General features: G+C 42.1%; 2 protein-coding genes across 5 annotated transcripts in view; both read right to left on the reverse strand.

The window, feature by feature from the left end:
* Positions 1 to 28: 28 nt before the first annotated feature.
* mki67 (marker of proliferation Ki-67) lies at positions 29 to 8,150 on the reverse strand. 2 transcript variants are annotated; one of them, XM_077551567.1, is made up of 14 exons: positions 7,986 to 8,150; positions 7,539 to 7,641; positions 7,021 to 7,102; positions 6,533 to 6,648; positions 5,711 to 6,351; positions 5,404 to 5,630; positions 4,555 to 5,326; positions 4,341 to 4,471; positions 4,082 to 4,259; positions 3,867 to 4,010; positions 2,897 to 3,795; positions 2,729 to 2,771; positions 2,558 to 2,641; positions 29 to 2,409 (listed from the first exon to the last, which is right to left on the reverse strand). In XM_077551567.1, exons 2-14 carry the CDS (start codon positions 7,625 to 7,627, stop codon positions 380 to 382), a joined length of 5,436 nt encoding a protein of 1,811 aa, XP_077407693.1. In that variant the 5' UTR covers positions 7,628 to 7,641; positions 7,986 to 8,150; the 3' UTR covers positions 29 to 379. The 2 variants fall into 2 exon arrangements, with proteins under 2 accessions (XP_077407693.1, XP_077407694.1); XM_077551568.1 differs by lacking the exons at positions 6,533 to 6,648; positions 7,021 to 7,102; positions 7,539 to 7,641 and having other exon boundaries at positions 7,986 to 8,145.
* A 2,790-nt stretch (positions 8,151 to 10,940) lies between these two features.
* raraa (retinoic acid receptor, alpha a) overlaps positions 10,941 to 19,695 on the reverse strand; it is a 177,033-nt gene continuing 168,278 nt past the window's right edge. For all 3 annotated transcript variants that reach the window (XM_077551136.1, XM_077551135.1, XM_077551134.1), the window contains 5 exons: positions 14,173 to 14,333; positions 13,904 to 14,080; positions 12,847 to 13,051; positions 12,592 to 12,750; positions 10,941 to 12,185 (listed from right to left, as the gene is read on the reverse strand). In XM_077551136.1, the coding sequence (XP_077407262.1) occupies positions 11,989 to 12,185; positions 12,592 to 12,750; positions 12,847 to 13,051; positions 13,904 to 14,080; positions 14,173 to 14,333 (899 nt within the window). In that variant the 3' untranslated portion in view covers positions 10,941 to 11,988. The remainder of the gene's footprint in view (positions 12,186 to 12,591; positions 12,751 to 12,846; positions 13,052 to 13,903; positions 14,081 to 14,172; positions 14,334 to 19,695) is intronic.

The following is a 19,695-nucleotide window of genomic DNA, read 5'->3' on the forward strand; positions in this document are numbered from 1 at the left end:
ACTGTACACATGACAAAACAACAAAATATTCCAATAATGCCAACATTTATTTCCCCCTCAAACCATAACACAGCTTTAAAACAGGTAATTGATAGAATACCTTTACAACAATACTTTTAAAACAAATGTAAAACAGCTGTAAAACAGGTAATGAATGAAATACCTTTAAGACAATGATAACGGTAAAACAAACATAAGTGAATAAAACTCCCTGATTGTAAAAAATAAAATAAACAGTGCTTAATTTTTCATCTGCATCTACTATCATATAAAGACAACTAAAATAGTGCCAATTACAAAACACTTACGGCAAAAAGAAGTAAAAAAAGAAAGAAAGAAAAAACAGGTTAAAATGATCAATTGTTTTATACAGAGGTGTTCATTTCTTAGCTGATCTTCCTCTTCTAATTTTTGGCTGAGTCTCCGTATCTTCTGCGTTCTTGGTGTCCACCTTGCTGGTAGACTCTTCCTTTGCAACCTTTGCCCCACGTCTCGCTCTTTCGGCAGGTTGAGGTTCCACTACTTTTTCGGAGAAGTCGTCTTCAATTTTAGCCACATTATCTGTCTCACTTGCGCTAGGAGGTTCAGTGTGATCACCAGGGCTCGACCGCTTGCCTCGAACTGCTCTCACGGACCTTTTTGGGATCTCGTGGACTTCAACCTCCAGGTTAGCGGAGTTTCCTCTTCTGGTTTTTGGCTGAGCCTTCGGTTCTTCTGTGATCTTGGTGTTAACCTTGTTGCTGGACTCTGCTTCCTTTGTAACCTTTGCCCCTCGTCTTGCTCTCTTGGCAGGCTGAGGTTCCGCCGCGTGTTCTGAGACGTCCTCTTCGGTTTTTGCCACATCATCTGACTCACTTGGGCTAGGAGTTTCAGTGTGATCACCAGGGCTCAACCTCTTGCCTCGAACGGCTCTCACCGACCTTTTTGGGATCTCGTGAACTTCAACCTCTAGGTTAGCTGATCTTCCGCTTCTGTTTTTTGGCTGAGCCTCCGTGTCTTCTGCGCTCTTGGTGTTAACTTTGCTAGCGGACTCTGCTTCCTTTGCACATCGCCTTGCTCTTTTGGCAAGCTGAGGTTCCACGGCTTTTTCTGAGAAGTCCTCTTCAGTTTTAACCACATTCTCGGACTCGCTTGGGCTAGGCGTTCCAGTGTGACCACCAGGAGTCGACTTTTTTCCTCGAACCGCTCTCACGGGTCTTTGCGGGATCTTGTGGACTTTGATCTCCAGGTTCCACTTCACTGATCTTTGGGAGTTTTCTGGTTCTTGCACAGTAGTCATGTTTGAATCACTTGTGGCATTTGACTGTTTTTTGTTCAATTCAGACACATTTGCTGAGGATTTGGCGACCGGTCGTCTTCCGCTTTTGACTGGTTCTACTAAAGCTGGAGCTGACTCTGGAACTTTTTGGGCCTCCTCACAGGCAGCGGCTGCCCCTCGGGTTTTCTTGGTTGGAACGGCTTGTTTGATCTCATCTTTTGAAATAGTTTTCATACCTCGTCCCCTTTTTTGCTTCTGTTCAAGTTCAGATGTGTCCTCCGGTACCTCTGCGGCGGTAACACCCTCAACCTGTTTTGCGCTCCTGCTTCGTTTGGGTATTTCTGTTGGTGTCTCAATTGGACCATCTTGGTTCTCTGTGGAATCAGGAGTAACTTCTGCCTGTTTTGGTTTTCGTAACCCGCCTCGTCTTGTTTTTGCAATGGCAGAAGCAGCAGCATTACTTATCTTCTCCGGTTCAGGAACCGGTGGTGCTACTGCTTCAACTGGGACAAGATTTTCTACATCAGTTGAATCATCTTTTCTGCAACTCCTCGATGTTTTTGAAAGCTCCCGGAGTTCAGACGGTGCTACTATGGAAGAAGTGTCACTATTTTCCTGCTCCTTCTTGTGCTTGGTGTTTCGTCCTCTGGTTACTCTGCCGAGAGGCTTGGACTGATACTCTGTCTTCTCAGAGGTGCCTTGATCTTTTTCAAGTTCCTCTAGCTCAATTGTTTCAGAGATTACTTTTCCGCCTCTTCCCTTTTTAATAGTGGCTGCTGGTAGCTGAGGTTTTTCTATGTCAAGTGCTTTTCCTGGCTCAGGAAGATCAACAGGCGTGCGTGTGTTTTTGGTCAATCGTCCTCTTTTAGGCTTAGGGTCAGCTTTAGCTTCTTCGGCAGGGGGTTCAGTCGGCTCTACTTTCTTCCCCCTTCTTCCTCTGACAGGAGCAGAGACAACAGGATCTTGAGCAGATTCTGCTGTCAGCGGTTTAGCTACTTTAGCCCTTCTGCCTCGGACTGGTTTCTTGGAATTGGTTGACTCCGTAGTGGCCGTGTCCACATTTTCTATCACAGCCTGAGAAACTGCTTGCGTGGCCTCTGATGTCTCACAAGCGACACTTGGAACCTCTTCTGAAACCTCAGTTGTCGCTGCTAAAACAAGATGTGGGTGGAAAATATTTTCATTAGTATCTGTTGAACCCGTGCGAGTAAATATTGTGGCGTTCGGCGGTGGAACTTCATGTTCCTCTAGCTGATTGCATTATTTTGTGGTCTACTAACAAGTGCCGTAAAACCGTACCTTGGGTGATGTCAATTTGAGGAGCGTCAAGGTTCACACCCGATGGCCCATTGTCCTGTAGTTGTCCTTGAGTAAAATTAAGCTCTAATGAACAAGGGGTGGCAGTTAATATGGTTACAAAACCCAACTAGTGGAAAGCAGTATTAAAACGACAACAAAAATGCTACATACCTTTGGCTACATCCAAGTGGCTACTTGCAGGCTGCACTTTAAACTGTAAGAGATGAATAGAATTCCGATATTAGCTTGCAGCTATATACACAGTACTAAACTAGAAAGAAAGCAGACACCACATGTTTTTACAACTCCTTTCAATTACACATTTGCAACAATCTTTACCTCAGCTGGTTCTTCCATGAGCTCTTGAAGCCCCTCAAAGTCCTCTACAGGAGAAGTACCCCTCAGTCTGGGTGACCTCATCAGCCGCTTGATACCGAAGTTTGCGTCCACTGGTTCACTTCGCTCTTTGGGAGTCTTCATGAGCCTCTCAATTTCGAGGACGCCTTCAACAGAGGCATGCCTCCGCTTCTGTGTTTTCATTACTTTCTTGACACCGGAGAGGCAGTCCATCGGGGAGCTGTTCACTTTCAGAATCGACAAGTTTGTCTGTTCTGGTAGGTCTTGGATTTCTTCAGCCGGTGCTGGTAGGTCTTGTGAGTCTTCCGCTGGTGTCTCCAGATCTACAACACCACTAAAAGAAATATCAGCAACTTCTGCATCCCTGGGGGTTTTGAGGAGTTTCTCATGTCGGTCGAAGGGTTCACTCTGTTCTGGAGTGGTAAAAATTCTTTTAACCCCAGTGAGGTGTTCCTTTGGCTCAAACTTCTGCTTTGGAGTTTTCAGGAGTTTTCCTCGCAGATCCTCAACCGGTTCCGTCTTCTCTCTGGGTGTCCTCATCATCCTCTTCACACCAGTGAGGCATTCCTGTTGCTCAGGCTTCTGTTTGGGTGTTTTCAGGAGTTTTCCTCGAAGATCCTCCAAAGGTTCAGCCTTCTGTCTTGGGGTCTTTAGGAGTCTCTTCACACCAGGTGGTTGTGGCTTCTGCTTCGGAGTTGCTACGGCACTCGCCATTTCGGTGCACTGCTGTTTAACAGAATCAGTCGTCTTCCCCGTAGCAGAGGTGTCATTGATGAAGCTGGATTCTTGACTGCCGTTAAGGAGGCGTTTCACAGCCTCTCTGCTATATTGGCCTGCTTTTATCGTAGATGCAAGAGTGAGTGGAGATACGGCCATTTCACCTGGAAATGGGTCAATTCATTATTTTCCCAATTTGTTCAGACTGCACGTTTAGTCGAAGCGGACACTTTACCTGGCTCCTCAGGAGTGTTCAACACAGAAGGGTCGAGTACAGGTGGTTCATTAACTACCAATGGAGTCTTTGAGGCGCTGCTGCGCTTGATTTCCGATCTTCTCTTCCCTTCTTTTGAAGGCGTTTTGAACATTTCGGAAATTCCTAAAACAAGAGCATAGTATATAGAATGACAGTCCAGGAAAACAAGATCAGCTGTAAGAATGATTAATTACCAGACAAATCCTCATCCATGTCCATGTCTTTCTTTGGGATTGCTGTATTGAAGATGACTTTTGGTGCAGCGGCAACTGGGCGTGTAACATTCTGCTTGAACGCTCGGCCCACAACAATGGTCACAGGCGACTCTGCATGGCCGGTGCTGGCATGGCCCAGATGCTTTCTTAGAGGGGTCTGAGAAATTGAGAACACAGTCAGCTCCCATCAAATCAAATCAAGTCACACCAAGTCCGTTTGCTTTGGCAGTAAGTTTACCTGCGCTCTGGGTACCCTCTTCTTCGCAACCCTTGCTGTCGTTACAGCACTTCTGCCTGTTTTTAGAACTGGCAGAGCAGCTTGGACTTTAGCCTGCCCAAACTTGACAGTGTCAGCCCAAGAGCTTATAGCTGAAACAAGGTAACAAAGGCAAATTAAAACCGTCACTGTTTACAATACGTTCTAATTGCATGCTGAATGAGTTGAAGGATACCTTTTATGGATGCCCGTGAAATGCCACTTCTTCTGATGACTTGAATAGCACTCTTTGACAAGCGAGTCTTGCGTGACGCGCTCTTCATGCTCTTCCTTCTCAAATTGATTTTGGGTGTCACGGCGACTGACTGCACTGGATCAATGACGGCATCTTCTGCCATCGGTGATGGAGTTTGGATGAGAGAGACAGAAAAGCGTCCTTGTACGGATACGGTCTTCGTTTGGGAGCCCTGGGGTGTTTTCACTGCCATTTCATTGGCATTTCCCTGACAGGTAAGCCTTGGGCTTGTCCTCTTCACGCTGTCGGGCACTCCCTTAGAAGTCGAGCCTTTTGTCAGAGGAGTTCTCAATTTGTTACTGGAGGAAGATGTTCTTCTTGGTGTGCTGAATTTGGATGTATTCTCAGAAGATGCTGGGGAAGACTTGGTAGCAGGAGACGCTGGTGTAAATTTCGGTGACTTGGGCAAAGTTTTCCTTGGTGATGTCTTTTCCGAAGATGCAGGAGAAGACGACCTCCGTTTGGGAGATTTTTCAACGGGCATTGAGGCCTTTGTAGATGGCGTGTTGGGATTTGGTGACCTCTTACCAGGAGATTCCTTTTTTGAAGAGACTGGTGTAGATTTTGGCAACTTCTTATGAGGAGAAGGTGTCCTGGGTTTTGGAGTCTTCTTTTCTGAAGATGGCTTTTGTGAGGATGGGGATCTTCCGTTTGGAGATTTCTTGACATACGTTTTAGGAGATTCAGAGCTCTTTGCTTGCCTTTCAGCCTCCTACACAAAAACAAATTGGGTTGTCAAAGAAATGCAAATGCGCATCTGAAATTTTAAGCTTCAACCACGAGTCTCACCTTCAGCAGGCCAATACTCGACGCTCGCCTCAGCAGTGGCTTTTTGGGTTTAGTGAGACACAGGCTCCTTCTTGGATTCTCGCCTTTGCGTAGGGGAGAATCGGGGGGCATTTTTTTGTCAAACAACTCAGGAACCAGAAAACCTCCAAAAGAAACACGTTTCTTCTTCATCTGTGGCTCTGGCGAATCAAACACAAGCTCTGCACTTCTGCGTTTTCTTGGCGTCCCTTTAAACAAGAATAAAATTAAAAATTAATAAAAATTAGAGTGGGGAGAGGGCAACTTTTTAAAATAATAGAACATTTACCTCTCTCAGTTGCTCCTGGCGAGGTTGTATTTTGTGGACTGGACATTACTTTGGCTGGTGTGGCCTCCTTACTCCTGCGTCTCATCGGCGACTTGGGCGTTGGAGTGCAAGATTGCTCAACAACATCACCGGCACTAAACTTCTTAGGAGTGACACGCTGCCTTGTCTGCGGCGAGCGCACTTCGGACTTGACATTTTCTGCATCTTCATCTGGACCCACCACATGAGAAGCAAGAATCTGAGGGGGATTCGTACGCTTCTTGTCAGACATTGGGGTGACACCACTTGCACTCTTAGCCTCTGCGACCGACTCGCCATCAGAGACGTTGGCCTCGGTCGCCTTTGCTTCTTTGCCGTTTGTGGAAACATTGCTTTTCCTGGGGGTCTGAAGGAAGCCGTCGGAAGCTTTCCGAGGGGTCTTAACATCCAGAGATTTTCTAATCATTTGATAGAGAGCACTAAAAGGAGACTCTGTGTTGCTTTGTTGCGTGTCATCATCCACCTTGGGGTCCTTCCCCTTAGCCTGCTCCAGTGGTCGCTGGATGTGGAGGTTGGTTCCATCTTTCAGCTGGGACTTGGGGGTTCCAGCTTTGCTTCCTATGGCAAATTTCTTCGGTGTGGGGGCTGGAGGGTACTCAAACCTGAAATTAATAAAATGCATGAAGTATAGACCATTTGGACTGTGTTTTTTGTCAAAATTATAGCGCATGTTTTCTGTAGAAGCCCATGCGATGAAGACAAAATAAGGGATTCACATTACATGACTGCAAACAATTTGTTAAGAAAGTATACTGCTCTTTAAGACCATTTCATACAACGCACCTGAAAGAACGATCAACAATTGTTATGACATCTCCATCCTTCAAATGCTCAGACTGTTGTAGTACTTCTCCGTTGACACGAGTCGGGTTCGCTGTGCTCAGATTGGTTAAAATAACCTAACAGAAACCATAGAAACACATGCAAATGTTTCAAAAAAGGCTTTTACCATACAACTTCAACATCAGCCCTCAAATTCAATGAGGAATAAAATAAGCAGCACTGAGAATAACGTACGGTCGAATACCCTGGCACAGAGGTGGGCAATCTCGGTCCTCGAGGGCCGGAGCCCTGCAGGTTTTGTAGGTTTCTCACTTCCAACACAAGCTGATTCCAATCAACAGGATCATTATCAGGCTTATGCAGAGCTTGCTGATGAGCTGATCATATATCAGCTGTGTTGGAGAAGGGCAACACGCAAAACCTGCAGGACTGCGGCCCTCGATGCCCACCTCTGCCCTGGCATGTATGTTCAGTGTCACTTGTATTACCTCTTTATTTTCATTCAAGTCAATTCTGCAGTGCTCCTTGGAGACTTGGGGAAGCTGAATACGAATGTCACAGTCAGGCTTCCTGTTGACAAAAAAAATAAAATAATTGAAATTGATTTAGCTCAAACTACACAAATAAGGAGTCGTGTGCAAAGATTCAAAAATTTGAAAATTATGGCTGGGCGATTTGGGGAGAGATATTTTTTTATTATGTTGAAATCACAATGAATATAAATGATTGGTCATCAATTACAAACAAATGAATTATTACAGTTTTCATTGAACTACCCAAACTTAATGTTAAACAAATATTCATTTATGATACAGTGTAAGCTCAGGCTTCACCTTGCAAATTCATCTTAAGCATTTCAAAAGTTTTGAAACTTTTTGAAATTCGCAAAATTACGCAAAAGTCGCATGTACCGCCCGTCGGAAATGGTTTACTCTGTATTTTGTATTCGAGTAACTTGGCCATTTGTCCAGCTGCAACAATGTAAAAAATGTTCATTTAAGCTCACCTTCCAAACAAGCACGATGCAGTGAGAGGAAATTCAGTCCCATCTCCTCCAGTCCGCTTAACCACGACTATCTTTCCATGCAGTGGCATTCTGGCAACGTTACCTTTAACGAAGGGAAATACATTTTAAACATTGCACGGAACCTGTGCAAAATGGGAACAAATGACGGACTAACAAAATGAATAACCAATGTGGACGTTTAGCTCACCTCGTGTGCATAATAGTACGAAACGTTATTTGTGTTTATGTACTTATAGTCATTAAAGTTGCCTCAATTTGATCGTGCATTAGCTTCTGTAGTCATTTGATATCGAAAAATGTTAGGTATAACCTTAGTAAATTAAAATGAATTTAAAAAAATAAATAAAAAAATGGGGGAGCCAGAGATAAGCCAAATTCGTCAACCAAATACCCAAAACGCTACTGAATGGAATTTAAACGTCTTACCTGGATTCTTTCAACGACACGTCAACTTCAGGAAATCCATACACGTGTACACGGGTTTGTTGCTTGAATAAACGTTTAGTAAAATGTTATTATCATTTAAAAAAAAAAAAAGTAAAACCGAATCGGACTGACCACGAGTAGCTAACGTAAATCTACTATACTATACGATTACGCATCAGCGGCCGGTGTTCCTCTTTCAAAACGAGGTTGCAGTATCCCTCCGCCCGTCCGTACAAAATACACTTCTAACATAAATACGACAAGTTAACGTTAGTTTCACTGTGATGTGGAGAAGCACTGTTTTAACAAAATTATTTAAATGTTTTTATATCATCTAACTAAAATTGTATCGTTCTTTGATGAAAGGAACTATATTGTTTATGAATTTCGCGGAGCGATAACATTTCGACGAGAGGCTTGTGATTTGAAAAAATTTGAAAACCCGCGCGAAGGACTCTGATTGGTCGAAGCGTCATCGCAACAGTCGATAAGGCGGGGCTCGTCGCTTAACACTGTGACGTTTTCTGATTTTTGTCTTTGCTACGCGCATTTAAAACATAATTTAAAAAATGTTACGCGTATTTACGCACAACCGGTGGGCAGTATTTTATTTTGAAATGACTTGGTCAAAACCACCAAAAAGCCTAAACGGGTCACAATACCGCCTAGGAGGTTATTAAACGAGTGTTAAACGTATCATCAACAACAACAACATAAAGTAAAAATATAGAATTTTGTGTTGAACAATTTTGTTTACTTGATGTTCCTGTGCATAAATGTCAATCACCAAGATTAACAATTGTAGTAATGGCATTACACCTAAGATAAACCTATGATCTCAGAGAGCATTTTATATTTCCCGTCTCAATTTCACATTAAAATATCACTGAGAAGTATATACGGTACTGTATACTGAAATAACGATCTAAACTACTGTGAATTGTGAAATTTGGGCAAGTTTAGTTGTCCACGAATCCATTATTTTGCTGTGTATGTCTAGCGTCCTCTAGTGGAAGAACATTTATTTACATGAAAATGGATAATTTCCCACGCCACAATGGATGAGAATCACCGCATTGAAGGAGTTGTTGAAGGCAAATTGTGCTATTAAGACAGTATCAATGAGTACACATACGAACCACACAAACATCGGTTTATTATTAAATGTTGGTTTTATTTTTTGTTTTTTTTTATAGATTTTTTGTTTTCTTTCTTCTTTCCCCCCCAACGTTGCTTGATAATCTTGTCCCAAAAAAAGCAACATATTCCATACTTCTCAAATGTGTGTAATCCAGGTAGGCCGTGGGGAGAGAGTCAAGTTGTGCGCTCTTTCGGCGGGTCCTGCATGATGAGGGAAGCAGCTTGGACCATACGGATGTCGCTGGGTCACTTTCAGTTTTTCTTGAGTGCGGGCTTGTGACTGAAGGAGAATATTGGGGCTCAGTAGCAGAGTGTGTGTGTGTGTGTGTGTGTGAGTGTGTGTGTGTGCGGAGGGGAGTGCAGTACAGAACATATACAAAGGACAGGCCAAGCATACAAAATGATTCCTTCCTGAGACGTTGGCGTGCGTGTGTGTACAGTAAGATGGTATAATGACGATGGAAGTGAAGGCGTTTTGGCGTAAAGTGATCACAGGGTGCAGGGTTGTTTAAAAAGTCATTCTTGAGGGGGTTCAAATCAGTTCTGACCACTGTAATGGAGTCCTTTTTGCCACCCACTACAGCAGGGGTGGGGAACCTATGACCCGTGGGAACGTTTGATCCGGCCTGCCATGCAATTCTTGAAAATAAAACCCTCAGAGAAATGGTCATGAAAAGCTATAAAACATTGAATATTTCCTCACTTATATTTTATAAATTTAGTATGGCCCTCGGAGGATTTCAGAAAAACAGTAATACAGTGGTGCCTTGAGATATGTGTGATCAAAACACTACATTTTCTTGAAATGAATGGAAATTATTATTCCCCCCCCCCCCATTTTTTTTTGAAGAAATAAAGTGAATTTAAGAACACATCACAATACCAATCATGTAAAGAATTTTAACGTTTGCGCATTATGGCCACCGGGGGCAGTACAACTGCCACAGTATAAGTGATAAAGTACAGGGAAAAGTAGCCTAACCACTACTCTCGTCTCTTTCCCCCCACAGATTATAACAAATATTTGTGGTATATGTGAATATATATCAGTGGTCTAAAGCGTTATAACACCATTTTAATCATTAGCACTTGTTTGGCGTTTTCACTTCTGTGTTAGCATCAAGCTAGCAGGGGTAGTTCTTTCTTTCTTTCCTTCTTCGGACATGTTGTTTGAAATACACAACTTGTAATTCTCTTAGTTTTCTTTAGTTGAATAGTAAACCTGATCACGGAGTGGCAACAAATAGTTTGAAGCATATTTTTGTGAAGAATTGTTCACTGCTGCTTATTGGGAAGTAAGTTGAGTTTGCTGCTAGCTTACAGCGCTCATATTCGTATCTTGAAAAACACAAAAGTGGGATCACTTGTATCTCAAGGCATCACCGCATCAGAAAAAAGTTCCCTACCCCTGCACTATTGACCCAACCAGCGATTAGTGAGACTCCCTTGTGTTTCTAATACAGTGCGTAAAGTCCATTCTTCACATTTGAACTCTGAACTGCGAACCTGAGCCTGGCAAGCTACAAGTGGCATCCATGTTTTTGTTTTTGTTTTTTTCAACACCACATTTGTTTCTGCTACATGGCCCAAAAAATGCTGGAGTGCTACTGTAGTCGTTGATGTTATGGACACACACACACACACGGAGGGGTGTTTGTGAACACCACATTGTGGACAGCCAGTGATGGCGGTTAAGGGTCTGTCCACTATTTAGTAGGACACATAACATGAAAGAACTTCCTTCAGTAAAGTGTGCTCAAAATGTATTTTTTTCTTGAATCACAAACCCATGAACAAAACACATAAAAGGTATTCTTTAAAAAAAAAAAAAAAGATCATGTGAAGCCTAAAACTCTTCATAGTTTTTAAGAAATTAATACAGCTTATATACAGAAACTGAAAAGGCTACTTAAAATACACCTTAATAATGAATCTTCATTAATTGGATTTCTTGAAAGGACCTGTGACCATTATCATACAACCAAGTTCATACAATCATTTGTTCCTGGAGGCAATAAAATACGAAAGAACCTGGAAGAGGAGGAACAGACGCTCATTTCATTGCAACTTGTTTCCTGTGCACATTAGTGTGTGCATGTGTGCGTGTTTGCATGTGTGGCATCCGAGGACTGGAAGAATTCGCATTCTTTTTTACTTTTTTTTTCTTTTGTTAATTCAAATAATGTACACATGTGATCAAACTAAGTTTTTGTCCTCTCATGATGGGTAAAACAGTGAGGGAGTACGACAATCTGTAATCTCAGAAAACACGTCCTCGTTTCGGCCTCCCATTCAATCACAATAGTTTCTTAACTTTTCTATATATTTATATATATCTTTGTGTAAGAAATTTGTTTATTTTTTTTCCATTTTTTTTTGAAGCTGGGAAAAGAGAAAAGACCCAGAGTCTCTGAGGAGGAAGAGGAGGCGGAGGAGGGTCTTTTGACAAGTCCCGAGCTTGTAGTCTGCATCATCGACAGCAACAACAACAACAACAACGGGGGGAAAAAAAGTGTCTGGTGTTTGTCAAATCTGTCCACGAATCTGTCACTTCCTATCACGGCCACTCACGTGACTTTCCAACAGCCTTCTGGAGAAAGGTGGAGGAGCAGCGGTGGCGTGAGGAGGAGGGGGAGGAGGGCGTCATCAGCAGTGTTTACGGTGTGGTCTCTGGGCGGCGGCGGCGCGGCGTGGCGTCCTCCGGCCGTACCTCCCCTCACGTGAGGAAAAACGGACCATGAGGAGGAAGGTCTCCCTCCCTCAGCAGTCAAGGCCTCCTCCTTCGCTCCTCCTCTGACTGACCGGCGTGTATGGAAGCAAACCAACAAACAAACAAAACAAAAACTCCCAAGGTAGGCCGTTACTACGGCGATTGTGTGGCTGGACTGCTTTGGGCGGAGCTCGGGGACAAACTGGGACTGCAGCTGCCCGGCGGGGTGCCGCAGGGACGGCCCGCCGAGGCGCCGCTCTCCAGGCCCTCCGAGTTCTCCAGCATCTCCTGGATGAGGGGAGGCATGGAGCCCGGGATTTCCATTTTCAGCGTGATGACACGCTCAGCACCTATTACAAAACAAAAAGATAGGATAAGATTTTAGATAGCTTAATTAAGCTAGTTAGATAGCTAGATATTTATTATCTATCTATCTATCTCAATAGCTAGCTAGCTAGATACATAAATAGCGCTACCGAGCAAGCTAGCTAGCTAGCCAGCTATATAGATAAATCAATTGGTAGCTAGCTAGCTAGATACATAAATAGCTAGCTAATGTGATTGGGACATCCCTATTACAAAATATAAAACACAAAAAAAGTAAATTGTGGAACACAATAACAACACTGAAAATGTCAAAACATTACTAATGATGTCGCGTGACCATAAAATGGCCACTCAAATAAATAGTCTTCTATAGACTTCCATTGTCATTAAAAAGCACGAATCGTGTGTCTCGTGTTGTTGGGTGCGTACCCTTAGCGCTAATGCTCCTCAAATCGGTGATCTTCATCAACATCTTGGGGAACATGTGCGGTTTGTGAGGCCTCCTCTTCCTCACGTAGATCTTCAGCGCCTCCAGAAGAGGCTCCTGAAGGACGTCCACCTTCTCTGCTTGTTCAAGATCTTGACGATCTGTTGACCAAAAACAACAAATCGGTCACAATACTGCAAATGGCCAGAAACCATTAGTTGAAGTGTGAAAGAGGTATTTGGGCAAACGTCGCGTACCTCCACAAAGCAGACAGATGGCGCTAAGCAGCCCTGTCTCGGCATCGTCCATCTCCAGAGGGATGAGCTGGCTGGCGAAGGCGAAGACCAGGTCGGTGAGCGGTCCGAAGCCGGCGTTGTGCATCTGGGTTCGGTTTAGCGTGAGTCCGTCTGAGAAGGTCATGGTGTCCTGCTCCGGGGTGTAGCGTGTGCAGATCCGCAGTATCTGTGGACATGGAATGTCGTCGGTGAAGGAGTCAGTTCATTAGCGTTATTATGATTATTGATTATGGTATGGAGGACCAAAACTGCCCAAATATATATATATTTTTAAATGACTAAATAAATAAGTAAACAAATGAATAAAAGTGAAAATAAAAACGGATATTAAAAATTGAATTAAAAAATTAAATTAAAAAAATTAATATAAATTTCTTTGGTCCTTCCTCGGGTCTCCTGACGGCCTCACGACTCTGGCTGGAAGTGTTCGGTTTAGTTGAATGGTATGGGATTTTTTAATAGGTTTTAGGTGAACTAATGAATACACACTCACACGCACGCACACACTCACCCACATACCAAAAAAAAAAAAAAAGAGCAATGATGATGACATGTCAAATCGGTAAAATTACCGAATGAACAATACTGAGCTCTCCAGGAAAAAAAGAAAAAAAAAGAATAATATAAATGGTAAAAAAAACGAGATTAAAAAAATAAATATAAAAATAAATGTGGAAGTAAATACAAAAATAAATATAAGAATATAATTAAATATCAATCAATCAATAAAAACGCAACCGTTTTTATTTAATTTCTTTTTATTTTTTGTATTTCATTTATGAATTATATTTTTTATATCCGTTTTTATTTTCACTTTTATTCCTTTATTTAGTCATTTATTTATTTTTAATGTTGGCAGTTTTGGCCCTTTGAGAACCCCGGGGACAAGCCAATAAAGCTTTGCAAAAACAAAACGGAGTTTTGAATGTGTCTCACAACTCTGCCTCAAAGTAGGACAGCTTGACATTGAGGACGCTAAATATTTGAAATGTGTTCTTTCATCCCCGCATGTCCTCACCAGGATGTCCAGACAGGCGGCTTTGAGCAGGGTGATCTGGTCGGCGATGGTGAGCGTGGTGAAGCCGGGAAGCTGCTTGGCGAATTCCACCGTCTTGATGATGCATTTGGTGGACAGCTCGCTGAACTTGTCCCAGAGGTCCACGTCCAAGGACACGCGTCGCTCCGAGCTGTTGTTCTGTCCACACGTGAAGACAAAATGGCGGTTTAATTACACGCTCGGGAGGATGTCGACGTTGCCATGTGGACGGCGTCGCGTGACTGACTGACCGTAGTGTATTTGCCGAGCTGGCAGAGGGAAGGGAAGGTTTCCTTGTGGGCCTTGCGGACCCGGTCGATCATTTGCTCCGTGTCGGGACTCAGCACGTAGCTCTCCGTGCATTCCTGCTTCTTTTCGTCCTTCTTCTTCTTGTTCCGGTCGTTCCTCACCGCTACACAGAGAGAAAAAAGAGACAACATACGAGTTAGGATTTTGAAAAAAAAAAAATTCTGTTAAAGAAAGCAAAGCATCACCATGAGAATAATAAAAGACAATTTATCATTTTTTGTTAAATATAATAAACTTAACTGTAATCAACAAGTAATAAATGATCAAATTAATCTATAATTATTTTTGATAATCGATGATTATATTATAGATATGATTAACATTTTCTGTAACTGAATCAGAATTAATTTAGGTTTTACACGATCAGGATTTTTCGGTCAATCACCGTTCAACAAATTTGCAAAAAACGTATTCGATCAGAATATGGCGCAATGATCATGAGCCGGCCCACAAATAGCAAAAACCTGTGAATAATTGACAGAAATTGAAACACATGAAAAAAAAAAATCTTTAAAAAAAACGCTGATTGACGTTGATCATTGATCAATCGGGCAAACGAAGACATTACAGCCAATCCCCGACTTTGCATAAAGTGCAAAATGTTGTCAGAGTTTTTGATAAAGGAATTGAAATTTGTAATGCTTAAAAAAAAAAAAAAGATTTATCGGTTAATGGAAAAAATAATCAACTGATTAATTGATTACTAAAAATAATTGCCAGTTGCAGCCCTAATTAGTCTATGGTTGTATTTGTATGTCTTTTCCTAAAGAAAGTACAATATTACTTATTACTAAGAGTATTTTTAAAAAATCTGATTTTATTTGAAATTCACTTTACTATTATCCTAATATTAGACCTATCGTGAAAAAAAAATACTTTTGAGTTTTCATCCGGACAAAATATATTTTTGTAAAGATTACACTTTAAACAATACAATTTTTGCCCTCCTAAAATATATATTTTTTATATTTGATGGTCTTTTGGGATACACATGATAGTTACGTATAACTGGGGTTAGGATTACAAGGGGGTCCTTTTGGGAAAATGTAAAAAAAAAAAAAAAAATCCAGCAAAACCCGAACTAGAAGATACATGATATCTATAGTGCAATAAAATATTCACAGCCAAGCAGAATTGTAGCAACCCGAGCGTCCTAATCTGACGCTGCCTGATATTTATCAAAGCGGTGCGGTGATGATGAAGATAAGCAAACTCGCAATAATCCCGCCCATTTTCCCTCGAGGCAACCTGACAGAATACATCGCGCGCACACCCCAAATGACCAAAAGCAGGAGACAGGGTGTTTAGCATTGAAATCCCATTACACCCCCCCCCCCCCCCCCCCCCGAGCCGTCCAAAACGAGGTGAGTCTTAGCACGTGCGTGGGTGGTTTGGGTGAGATGTGGTGCTGCTTGATAAATAGCGATGGGGGATGGAGCTATCCATAAGGCTGACAAATTACCACAGCTTTCATTAGGGGGTGCTGGCTAATCTAATAACATAATATGACAAATATCCTGCCTCTAATGGCTTTCAAAGGGTGCGGTTGCGCAGGCGAGAGCGGCTAAAGCCTTCCAGCTCTCTCTCCGTGTTGAACAACACATTCCCTCTTAACGCCAATGACAACAGAGTTATACGCCCCCAAAATGGAATTCCTTGCGCTCGAAATCATTTTTTATCAGGTTCATCCCGACCGCCCCTCCAGGAACCGAAATTTCCCCCTTCCTGGTGACCTTGGATTCGATTTCCTGCTTTTAATCCTAACCTTGACCATTAAGGGCCGGAACATTCGGGCTGATGGGAGATCAGTGACGGTGACAGAAGGGCCTGGCCTGGGGGGCCATGGAGGGAAGTGCTCCTCGGTGCCGCCGCTCGTTCATCAGCCGGCGGACAGGCCACCCTGCCGCGAGGAACATGAAGGCGGGTGGAACTCGGATCAGGCACTGTGTGATTAACTGGTGGGATGCACATTTGGTGCCTACCTATATGTTATTACAGTGCCATTGACGTGAAATATCAGTCAGCTACATTTTTTTTAATAGGAATGGGCGGGGAAAAGTTTACAGAGCTCCTAAAGTGACAAAAAAAAATCTAATGTTTCTTTACTTTGAATACAGAGAGATGGATTTGAAAATTGATTGGTTAAAGAAACACTCCAATTTCTAGTATTTTTTATGAAGGCCGTGAACAGAGTAGAAATTGACATAGCAACACAGAGGCTGACATCTGATTTGACCCCCCCCAAAAAAATCCAACATTCTGCAAAATGCTATGAAATGAAGAGAATAGACTGTCGGGAATTTCGTGTCACAAATATTAGATATTTAGGTTGAAAATATGGCAGTCACAAGGAATAAAAAATCAATAAAAAAATACAGTATACAAATAGCCAGAGACGGGAAAAGTACTGAAAGTACAATTACTTAAAAGTACACACTCAAATAATTACTCAAGTAAAAAAAAAAGAAAAAAAGCACAGGCTCTGAAATGTAATTGCCGAGTAGAAGTAAAAAGTCAATTTGAAGGATATCAGGTAATAAAGCAAAAATGGGTATACCTCAGTTGACTCTGACTTTATTATTATATTTTATAATATTTTTTATATAATTATCAAAAAATTGATTCTCAAAAGAATCGCAATTCTTATTTAGTAGGATTCAGAATCGATATTAAATGTCCCCAAATCGATTATATTTAAACTATTTTATACTGTCTTGCCCTTGTTTGTGTGTGTTGTTTATTGGGAGCGCTATTCATGTTGTACACGATTTGGCCACTTAGTGGCAGTGTGGTTCCGCGCGTTCTAATACACTGTTAAGTTGCAGCCACATTAGAGAGTAGAAGGAAAAAGTCTCCATCAAGTTATGCCAAGAAAAGTTGTTGTTTTTTGCAGTGTAGGAAGAGCATATGTCGGTGAGGAATGTTAAGATGCTTTTCTGTATATCTTCCTGAAGCGTTTTGTATGAATTGCCGTTATTTTGAGTGATAAAAGTGCTGCGGGGTGTGCGCTAATTAGCGTTAGCATCAATGGCACTATCCATTGTGCGTTAGCTTTGAGCTAGCTACGTTTGTGAAACAAGCTAAACAAGATCTGCTACATAGAGTAGCAGTTGTGGTCCACACACTGTTTTTGTGATAAAAAAAAAGACTTTGCTTACAATTTAAAGCTGAATTAATGTGAATAATAAAAAAAAAGCCATTTTGTCTTGCAAACGAGACTGGAGTAGATCATGACGATTCTTTGCACATCTATAAATTGAAGCAAAAATCATTGTCAATCAAATCATTTTGAATCAAAAATAAGAATTGTGAATTGAAAGAAAATCAATTCCGAATTCAAATACTCATGTTAAAATGTAACAGATAAAAGTAGTGTAAAAATAAAGTACTGAAAAAAACTACTCAAGTAAAGGAACAAAGTATTTGTACATGGTTACTTCTCATCTCTGCAATCGGCACATTAAAACATCTTGAAAGTTACGCATCATCCCTCCTTCCCTCCCGATCCAGTTTCGGAGGACAGTTACATAAAAGCGGAGTAAAGCGCTCACCATATTTGGGTCAAAGCCCGTTTGCGGCATTGAGTGCGGATGTGTGTCGCAACGGCCCGGCTGTCCAATTCATTCCCAAATTAAAGTGGGGCATCCCTTCGTGCGTGCGGACATTACCCGCGCTGACAAATTGCCGGCGCCGTCATAAGCAGCACAACACAATTTAATGAAGTCATTAAAGAACTATTAGGGATGACTGGCGATCTGTCACGCTGAATTGCCACATGCAATAACTTGAGCGGGGGGCGGAAATGAAAGAAATATGGCTTTTTTTGTTTGCCATTGTTTTTGTGTGTGCGCAAGCAGTACATCTTTGGCGATGTCATATGAAATTAACAATGCTAATAGAGGAACTTTACCCATTATGATTTTTTGTGGCTTTATGTTTTATTGTGTAGAAATGATTTACAGTAGCTGGTGTGGACAGAATGTGTGCACGCACACACACACACACACACACACACACACACACGCACACACACACACACACACACACACACACACACACACACACACACGCACACACACACACACACACACACACGGCCATCATTCAATCATATGTTCCAGCTGCGGATTCCTGCCTTCAGTTAATAGACAATTCCTGTGTGTGTGTTTGTGTGTGTGTGTGTGAGCGAGTGAGTGAGAGCTGGGGAGACGGGGATAATTCGAGTGAGGGAAAATTAAAGCGCTGGCAGGTCGTCCATCACACAGATTAAATTCAATGAAAAGATAAAAATGTCACTGTTCCTTTGCATGGACAGTGATGAAACTTTCGCTCTCTTTATCCTCCCAAGCTTCCACTCGGGCGCCCTCTTGAGGTTTCATTTGGACAAAAGCGGAGCTTTGATGCCATTTTGATGCCAAATAATGCTCAAGTGAATTGAGGTGCTTCATTTAGACAAAAGTAATGCTTTGCCGCCATAATGTGACATATTTGTGCCAATGAACTAGTTTGAAACAAGTTGAGGAGCTTCATTTAGACAAAAGCAGAGCTTTGATGCCATTGCGTGAATTCTGAATGGGAAAAAGATTTATTATTAGTATTATTATTTTAAAGACGATTTGACTTGAGGCCAAATAACTACGTTGAAGTGAGTTGGGAAGCTTTATTTAGACAAAAGTAATGCTTTGCCGGCATATTGTAACATCGTGGTGCCAAGGGACTATGTTGAAATAAGTTGATGAGTTTCATTTAGACAAAAGCAGTGCTCTTGCCACCACCCTGTGGCATCTTGGAACCACTGAACTGTGTTTACTTGAATTGAGGAGCTTCATTTAGACAGAAGCAATGCTTTGCCGCCACCTTGTAGCATCTTGGAGCCAGTGAACTATGTCTAATTGAATTGAGGAGCTTCATTTAGACAAAAGTAATGCTTTGCCGTCATCTTGTAGCATCGTGGTGCCAAGGGACTATGTTGAAATGAGTTGATGAGCAAAAGTAGTGCTTAGATGCCATCTTGCAGGACCTTGGAGCCAATGCGCTCATTTGAAGTGTGCCTAGTAGCTTCATTTAGACAAAAGCAGAGCTTTGATGCTATTGCACTGAACTATGTTTACTTGAATTGAGGAGCTTCATTTAGACAGAAGTAATACTTTGCCGCCACCTTGTAGCATTTTGGAGCCAGTAAACTACTGTATGTCTAATTGAATTGATGAGCTTAATTTAGACAAAAGTAATGCTTTGCCGCCATCTTGTAGCATCGTGGTGCCAAGGGACTATGTTGAAATGAGTTGATGAGCAAAAGTAGTGCTTAGATGCCATCTTGCAGGACCTTGGAGCCAATGCGCTCATTTGAAGTGTGTCTAGTAGCTTCATTTAGACAAAAGCAGAGCTTTGATGCTATTGCATGACATTTTGTTACCTAAGCATTGCGTTGATGTGACTTGAGCAGCTTTATTTAGACAAAAGTA

This window comes from Vanacampus margaritifer, chromosome 18 (genome assembly GCF_051991255.1).
Source record: "Vanacampus margaritifer isolate UIUO_Vmar chromosome 18, RoL_Vmar_1.0, whole genome shotgun sequence".
In the NCBI taxonomy this organism is placed as follows: domain Eukaryota; kingdom Metazoa; phylum Chordata; class Actinopteri; order Syngnathiformes; family Syngnathidae; genus Vanacampus; species Vanacampus margaritifer.

What these genes read in the sequence shown, in the direction of transcription:
- mki67 (XM_077551567.1), bottom strand. Translation starts at nt 7,627, where the DNA reads ATGCCACTGCATGGAAAGATAGTCGTGGTTAAGCGGACTGGAGGAGAT. An exon ending in GAACACTCCTGAGGAGCCAG is followed by an intron (nt 3,796 to 3,866) that starts GTAAAGTGTCCG and finishes ACCCATTTCCAG; the next exon opens with GTGAAATGGCCGTATCTCCA. An exon ending in CCACTTGGATGTAGCCAAAG is followed by an intron (nt 2,642 to 2,728) that starts GTATGTAGCATT and finishes CTTGTTCATTAG; the next exon opens with AGCTTAATTTTACTCAAGGA.